This window comes from Helianthus annuus, chromosome 13 (assembly GCF_002127325.2).
Source record: "Helianthus annuus cultivar XRQ/B chromosome 13, HanXRQr2.0-SUNRISE, whole genome shotgun sequence".
Taxonomy (NCBI): domain Eukaryota; kingdom Viridiplantae; phylum Streptophyta; class Magnoliopsida; order Asterales; family Asteraceae; genus Helianthus; species Helianthus annuus.
The window spans coordinates 39,211,145-39,219,937 of record NC_035445.2 but is presented as its reverse complement, the minus strand read 5'-3'; the positions used below and the strand labels follow the sequence as shown (position 1 = coordinate 39,219,937).

Sequence of the window (8,793 nt, the reverse complement as noted above, 5' to 3'; positions counted from 1 at the left end):
TAACACTCAACGTGTCTAAATCATGCTTACATACATACTTACATATAAACATACATTCACATCTACATACATACATATCTTTCCTCCAACTTTACATACATGCATACACTCATACATGTCTTTATACATACATACATACACATCTATATACGTAAAGGAAATTCTTAACTTAGAATCCCACATTTAGGTACCATATTACTACATATTCTTTAGGATCCCACCTTTAGGTACCATATTACTACATATTCTTTAGGATCCCACCTTTGGGTACCATATTACTACATATTCTTTAGGATCCCACCTTTGGGTACCATATTACTACATATTCTTTAGGATCCCACCTTTGGGTACCATATTACTACATATTCTTTAGGATCCCACCTTTGGGTACCATATTACTACATATTCTTTAGGATCCCACCTTTGGGTACCATATTACTACATATTCTTTAGGATCCCACCTTTGGGCCCCCTACCCGTCGGCGACGCCCTCTAGTTTTTTGCAGTTTTCTGCAGGTTCGTTTCGTCGTCCGTACGCACTAAAACGCACGTAACTTTTGAACCGTTTACCCGTTTGACCTCCCGTTTCTTCCTAGATGCTTGTAAATTCACATTCTATCATATGAACATAAAATCTTACCTCCGGATTACGGAAATCCTTAACTTACATACATTCGACTTAACTATTTTCTAACTATTTGACCCGTTAAGGGTGTTCGCGCATTAATTGGTCTATGACTGACCAAACCATCATCCCCACTTCCATACCTGTCCAAAACATTACTCTAATCGAATAACTTGCTTCTAAACCACTTTTAAGTTCTTTTACCCCAAAATACCCATCATGGGCATTTTGGTCAACCTTAAACCCATCATTTACGACGAAAGACCTTAACACATATTTGACCTCAAACATCATATTTAATTCATTACAACACTTTATTACTTACTTGTACTACGAAGTGATTACGGAAATCACTTACCTCGTGCATCCATGTTCGTAACCGCTTCCTTGCCCCATTTCGACCCGTTAGCCTTTCATGCTTGGTCCATGCTAGTGTGGTTCCTATCCTTTCATGTCGTCATGCCATAATAATGTTAGTACTCATGCTTATTCATATTAATACACATTTTCCAGCTCTTATCTACATTGACTTTCACTAACACGCATACAACATAAATTGTCAACCACATTGTTCAGTTAGACAACCTAACGTAATTCATAACATCATCCTTTACTAGCATGGTCATATATTATATATTTAGTACACATTCACTTCTTGATTGAAATTAAATGATTAATAAAAACACATGGGGAGCATCGCCCGTTCAAGCACAATGTACAAGCTTCTAATGCATAGTCTTGACCAACACATACATTCAACCCGAATTCTTGTATGAGTTCCATCTAAAGCACATTCCTCAAGTTAGTATACTACTAATTACATCATTATCATGTTTCATTCATATATGTCAAGCCATTTCATACAATCTCACATCCTAACTTCACCTAGACATTTCATCAAACACTTGGCGTGCGTACTACTAGCTATGCACAATGTACAACTAATTTATGCATGATCTTCCAAGTTCATACATAATTCATCAATTTCTTCATTCTAATCAACATGAATCATACATGCATAAACATCAAACATACTAGTATCACATTTCTTTCAATTCCCCTCATAAGAATCCATCTTACAAATCAAAATACATCAATTTTAAGCAAGAATTTAGACATAGATGATTTATCCATGTCATCATCTTCACCATAACAACGGGTTTCACATCTAAACTTCAAATTAACACAAACCTTACATAACCCATGTTCTATATGATGTTTCTAACCCTTATACATGATCAATTTCATATTATCTCACGGATTAGAGCATAACCCACTTCACCCATGATCACAAATCTTAGATTTAAGACATACCTTATGATCCCCTCGTGTTGGTGATCATTAATCCATGCTCGGTTATGAGTTTAAGCATCATTTAGCCTTCCAATTTGATGAAAATGATGAAGTTAGGGTTCTTGACTCCATGGGAGTCTCCTGCTCGTTCAAGAACACACGCGAAGTGTGTGTTTGTGTGTGTGTTTTGTTATTTAGTAACCCAACTTTCATTATATCCCATTTAACCCCTCCATGTTTGCCATTAAAACATAATTGGCACAACTTTCATCTTTTAAATAGTTTTTATCATACAATTTACTAGGTTAAATAGCCTAGTCATTTATTTCATGATATGTCATATAGGAACATACAACAAATATAAGCATTCGGGTTTTGGGGTGTTACAAGACTACGATCCCAGTTGTGTGAGAGGGGGAGTCTGAAGACACCGTGTCAACAGCTGAGAGAGAGGAGTTTGGTGATGATGAAGAAAGAGAACGAGGATTCTTTGAATGACAGATATTTCAGAGGCAGATTGACGACTAATGAAGATTGTAGATTGACATGTGCGAAGACTCTATGAAGACTCCGTCAACATCCGAGGGGGAGTCTGTTGGTGCACTTACGTCTGTCGACTACGTCTTTCATCGAGTCTTAGAGTTGAACAGATCAGACATGATGCGGAAATCTAGAAATAGCTGATTGTAATAGGTTCGCTTATACGGTCTTACCTAGGTCCGCTTTTATGTCATGTAATAGATCTGGTTCGCCTTTGTGTCATGATTAGGTTCGCTTTTAGGACATGTTGTAGGTCCGCTTATACGTACATGTACGTATAAGCGAACCCAAAGGTCTATATATAGGGGATGTATTAGCGAACCTGAATAGTGATTGTTCCGGTGAGCCACGAAGTGCTGCCGAAGTGCTGTCTGTACGTGTAATCGAACAGTTAATCAATAAAACAGCAAGATTAAAGTGAATTCAGCTTGAATAGCACCAAATCATTAGTTTCCGCCTCTTGATTTGGATAGGAACTTCTCTGATCGACTCAATTAGGGCCAAACGCGATCCTACAAATTGAAGTTGTTTGTGATTCGTTTGTCTGTTTAGGTGTGGTGTGTGAGAGAGGAAGCAGGTGGAATGAGAGTGTGTGGATCGCGAGCTGTAGATTGAACCAAATTTCAACCAGTTAGGGTTTCAATTGAGGCATATGTTGTTTTATCTAGCTCGATTAATCGATTTCATTCAGCTTCAGTAATCAATCATCAATAATTAGGTCAAATTGTTCAGGATAATTAGGTCAAATTGTTCAGGATAAATTGTTGGTGATTCTAAAAAAGTATTGGTTCAGGATAAATCAATAATCAGCATGGAGGTCTCTCCAACAATCGTTTTTGAAGGGAAATTGAGTAATCTTATCGATTAGGTTTTCGATTTATTCTACTAGCATGTAATGTGTTAATCGACGGTAGTTAATGATCTTGTATTTTTGATCTATTCTACTGGCATCTGGAATTTGTTATGATGTATTTTGATTTTAGTTAGGCTTTAGGATCAAGTTCAACAGAAGAGTTTGAGATAGTGAATCGATCGGCTTCGGAATGGTAAGATCTTACCTAAAGGCTAAAACCTTGGTTGCTTTCTATCTACAGTGGTGAATTTGTTGTTTCGATTGAATGTGACTTAATTTTATGTTGATCAGAATTATATATTAGGGGCTTTCAGGCCGTCTTGTAACATCTCGATCACGCTTAATGATGGAAAAACTCGCACGTAGGTACGCATTTGTTATTCTACACAGATGAGCTGTGTACAAGTCTTAAATTGTCATATGTGTTGGTTCGTCTGTTTGATCATTATGTTTTAAGTTACACGTTGACAGACTATGATGTTAATTCTTGATAGGTGATTGGGATTTTACAAATCATACAAGGGCATACTAGGGTTGTGGTTTGAAGACTCAAGACTACAGAGATTTCGTTTCATTACAAGGTAATGAATCCATATCCCAGTTGAGTAATCATCATATATCATGATCCTTTTAGATGAGTCAAATCATTATTGTTTACTTTTGTATCAATTTAAATCTAACTTTCAATATTATAAACTGATTGTCATTATATGAATCTTTAAAACAGTTTTGACATTTAAAGCTCAAGATTAGAAAGATATGTATACTTCTCAACCATAAGTTTTAATTTCAATACAGTTTCATAACCGGAATTTTGGTTGTTTTGTATTAATTATTATTGTAGTAATTATTTGAGTTTCCGGTCACCGCAGCGGCGGTCAGCAGCCGCAACCCAAGTGGTTGCTAGGGTTTTGGTTATCGTTTCTTGGTACAACAGCAAAACTCGACTGTGACGGCAGTTTAGGGTGAAGAGGATGGCTTCAAGAAGCTCCGGCGAAACTCCTAGGGTTTCGGACATATGTCCGGAAGGGTTAAAGCTTGCTTTTCCGATTATAAAGGTAAAACCTATCTACTTTCTGATTATACAGCTCAGAAATCCGCCATATTTGTGATATATAATATTATTGGTGAACACAATCGCGGATTCCAAAACATGAACTTAAATTTGACTGATTGTCGGAATGTGAAAAGGTGAGTTTGAATGTCCTTTGGATTTAATATTGAATAAGAATATCTATTTAGCTCGAGTCTCGAGTTTGGCTTGTAAAAGCTCGAGCCGTCTCGCTTATTGAAAAAAAAAATCTATTATTTTACATATATTGATATTTAAAAAAAACGAAAAAAATAATTTTTCTAACATACATAAAATACTAATATTATTAACAAAAGAATTTATATGTTCTACATCTTATAACATGTTAATAGACTTAATATATATTTAGAGATTGACGAGTCACTCGAACAGGCACAAGTCCCGGGGGACTGATGGTGGTCAGCTCTCTATAAAGTAGTCGAAGGTATGTAGCCCTTTTTGCGAATTATATATATTATTTTATTTAATTATATAGGATTTAACAAAATCACTATATAATCATATTCTTAAAACGCCACGTGATCGTGTCCAGGTCTATCTGTGATGGGAAAGTTGGGTCGTAGCAAGCTCAAGCTATCGAAATATGGCGTCAAAGATAAATTGATTGACTGGGACCTTACTCAGATTTAGGATATACTCGCTGTTCCAGTTATCAGAATTTGTGGTAATTTTGGGGCTTACATTAGTAGTTACTGGATATATTTGGTTTAGTGTATCATGTAAGAACATTGGATGTATAGGGTTGGATCTGTTGAAGAAATCCAAGCGAGGATGGTGTGATAGTGTTGGATCTGTTGAAGAAATCCAAGTGAACTTGATAAGGAGACATGAAGCAGCTGCTAAATGTGAAAGAGTCATGGCATATGCTCTTTTGCTTACCAGGTAAATATAATGTTTTTGCAACAAGTTGAAAACGCTTAAATAAAAATAATATTTTTTTCCATGTTTATAAATACAAAAGGTTGTGTAGATGGTAGAGAGTACCCCATGCCTATTTCTGTCTGTTTTCTTTTACCTTTTTTTTCAAAGAAGGGCAATGAGTTTGATACTTGCAGTCAAAAATGGATTTTAATTCAAGCTTACTGTTTATGCAAAATGGGTATTTGAGATCTTATGTATATTATTATTTTTAGTTTTTTAACTAAAAGTTTTGACTTTGTTTAATTTAGTAAAGATATGGAAAGATCAAGATGAAGATCAATCTGTGCAAATGTTCTTGGAATATTAGAAATAACTTTGCATCAAAGGGATTTTCAGATGAAATATATCTGTTTATCAGTGTGTTTAATTTCAAAATTCTTTTTGAGATCAAAGGGATCATCAGATGAAATATGTCTGTTTATAGTGAGAATTGATAACAGGAGGATGAGATGGAGGATAGTTCTGAAGAATCTATAGTCGATGTAGATGTTTGTGATGTCGGAAATCAACTTGCGGTTGTCGAGTATGTCAAAGATCTGTATGCTTATTATAGAAGCATGGAGGTATGTCATATATGGCTCCTTTGACCTTTAAAAGTCAAAACATGCTGATTACATGACTTTCTTAATTTCTTTAAATGGCTTTGGATTGAATGTTAACTGAACTGTAGCTTAAGTTCATTGCTATTATGAAAAAACTGGGAGGTTTTCGTCCTTTTGACTTTTACACAAAAGATCAAATGCTTTGACTTTCTTGCTGCTGAAAAATGCAAGTTATAGTTTGATCAAATTGAATGACTGAATGAGTCTAATTCTGTTTTATTTTTTCAGAGTTGTAGCTTGGGTTTCACCCGAGTATATGAGCCAACAATTTGACATCAATGAAAGTATGCGAGCCAAAGCTGTTAACTGACTCATTGAGGTAACTTTTCAGTCAATTGGATTCTAAACTTTTTAATTCTGTAGTTAAAATTTAATTTTTATCAGAATATCAGTCATCGATTCATACAGGTCAACGGTTTTCGGTTTTTGTAACTAATAAACAACGATTCAATAGGTGCATTGTGAACTTAAACTTCAACCCAAGACCCTGTTCTTGGAAGTTAACCTCATAGTGCTCATAGACTGATTTTTGGCAAAACAATCTGCAAAGAGTTCGCAGTTAGTTGGTTTAGTTGCGATGTTCTTGTCTTGTAAATGTGAACAAGGTTCAATACTCTTAATCAAAGATTTGACTTCATACTCGGTCAACGCTTACTCACGAAGTGACATTCTTGAAATGGTACACTATGTTTGGCAAAAGTAGCCGGTAGCTGGTGGCTGGAAGCTGTTAATTGTTAGCTGTAGCTGGTAGCTAGTAGCTGTAGCTTTTTAGATATATTTGGTGTTTGGCAGAGTAGCTGAAGCTTTTAATAAAATGTATAAAATGACTAAAATGGACATAACTAAAAAATTTAAAAGTTTGTGCATTAAAAAGTTCATTATATTTAGAGGTTAAAATAGTTATTTTTTCCCTAAAATCTTGTAGCTCCTTCTAAACACTACTAGTAGGAGCGTTCAACCAAAAGCTTCAAGCTCCTAACCTAAAAGCTTCAAGCTTCTTCAACCAAACAAGGCTTTTTATTGAGTATGAGTTTTTTCTTAAAAGCTTAAAGCTTGAAGCTCTTAAAAGCTACTTTGTGAAATGGTACAAAATTCATATTTTACATATAAACGTAGGCTTGCATTCAATGTTTACGATGTACCAGACGGGTGTCCACCTAGTCTTTTATTATAAGAGAATCTCATGACACGTGTCATTAAAGTGAATTTTTTATTAGTATTATATAATAGAAATAGAAGATTACAAACCTTCTCCTATTTCACTTTTTGACCATGCAAGTTTTATCTTATTTTTTGACAAAAACTTTCAAATCCATCACATACACCGTAACACATTTAAATTAAATTCGGTTTATTTTTTCTTCAGTTAAAACTTAAGTAAAATTGAACATTTAACACTTTAAAAAAGAAATTGTAGTGACATCAAAATCAAACTGATGTTGACTTAAATGCTAACGCTAATTAAACACAAGGAATTTTTCCATATTTATTGAGTTTTCTCTGAATTGGTGTATAAGCGTTATGTCTAGTGGAGATGAACATGATCAGATGGTTACGCTTGTGGCACGATGATACTTCAATGGTCCGTTAGTGATCCAAATTTGCTGTTAAAAAAATTAAACAGAAAAAACTAAAAAAGTAAAATGAAAAGAATATATGGTAAATAGCAAAACCCCACACAAAACTAAAATGAAAAGAATATATCGTAAAAACAAAACCACACACTAAGACCGGAAGGTATGGGGGTCGGCTTAGGCCCGGCGTCGCACCCCACACCGCCCCCATAGCCCGGCGCGTCAACCCCGGCTCCCCAACGACGTGCTCGATAGGCCTTGTTTTGAAATTATAGCCGTTATAACGGCTAGTTCATTTAATAAAAAAATACTCTCTTTTCTATAAAACACTCTCATTTTATACCATTATTTCACCATTTTCTCCCCATTTTCTCCCCACTTTCAACCCAAAACACTCTCATTTTTATACCATTCTTTTATAAAAAAAAATATCTTTTCACCCACAATGCAATCTAATTCTTGGTGGTACTCGTAATCGGAGGAGGAATAGGAGATGTTTTACGCAAACGATGTGCTAAGGGCGACGCAGATTATTATGGAGGAGGAAGAGGAAGACGTCTCGTCTGAAAGTGTTATTACCAGGCGACTACGGATTAACAGAGACCGCCAAGGTTTATCATTAATAAATTTTATTATCCTTATTCCTTATTTCCTCATATTTATATTTTTTTTACGACAGAAGCGCACGAGAAATTGGTGAACGATTATTTTTCAGATACACCCCTTTACAACGCCGAGATTTTCAGACGCAGGTTCCGAATGAGTCGCCGGTTATTCACACGCATTGCTGATGATTTGGCGGGGCAAGACCCGTTTTTCACGCAACGACCCGATGCTCGTGGTTATGAAGAGTTCAGCACGTTACAAATATGTACTGCGGCCATTCGTCAACTGGCGTACGGGATAGTGGCCGACGCTTTGGACGAGTACTTACAGATGTCGGCAAGAAGTACGCGGGAATGTTTGTATCGGTTTTGCCATAATGTGGTGAAACTGTATAGCAAAAAGTATTTGCGGAAACCAAACGCGTATGATGTTCAATAGTTGTACCAAGCTCATGAAGCACGACAAGGGTTTCCGGGAATGCTCGGTAGCATTGATTGTATGCATTGGGCGTGGCAGAACTACCCGAATGCGTGACGAGGCCAATATACGTGAGGTGATCACGGCCATCCAACCTTAATACTTGAGGCCGTGGCCTCTCAAGATTTGTGGATCTGGCATTCTTTCTTTGGTCTCCCTGGTTCACTTAACGACCTCAACGTGCTATACCAATCGGCGATCTTTAGCGA

General features: G+C 36.1%; 1 protein-coding gene and 1 long non-coding RNA gene across 6 annotated transcripts; both read left to right on the top strand.

The window, feature by feature from the left end:
• The first annotated feature begins 2,882 nt into the window (after window positions 1-2,882).
• On the top strand, window positions 2,883-6,711 carry LOC110897750. 5 transcript variants are annotated; one of them, XR_004876853.1, is made up of 11 exons: window positions 2,885-3,368; window positions 3,442-3,504; window positions 3,603-3,677; window positions 3,806-3,892; window positions 4,184-4,369; window positions 4,777-4,828; window positions 4,937-5,068; window positions 5,145-5,286; window positions 5,766-5,888; window positions 6,156-6,246; window positions 6,382-6,711. It is a non-coding gene; the product is annotated as an uncharacterized LOC110897750 (long non-coding RNA). The 5 variants fall into 5 exon arrangements; XR_004876852.1 differs by having other exon boundaries at window positions 3,446-3,504; window positions 6,382-6,710; XR_004876854.1 differs by having other exon boundaries at window positions 2,883-3,504; window positions 4,156-4,369.
• Window positions 6,712-7,994: 1,283 nt separating this feature from the next.
• LOC110900761 lies at window positions 7,995-8,545 on the top strand. Its single transcript, XM_022147627.2, has 2 exons — window positions 7,995-8,112; window positions 8,181-8,545. Exons 1-2 carry the CDS (start codon window positions 7,995-7,997, stop codon window positions 8,543-8,545), a joined length of 483 nt encoding a protein of 160 aa, XP_022003319.2.
• The last annotated feature ends 248 nt before the right edge of the window (window positions 8,546-8,793 follow it).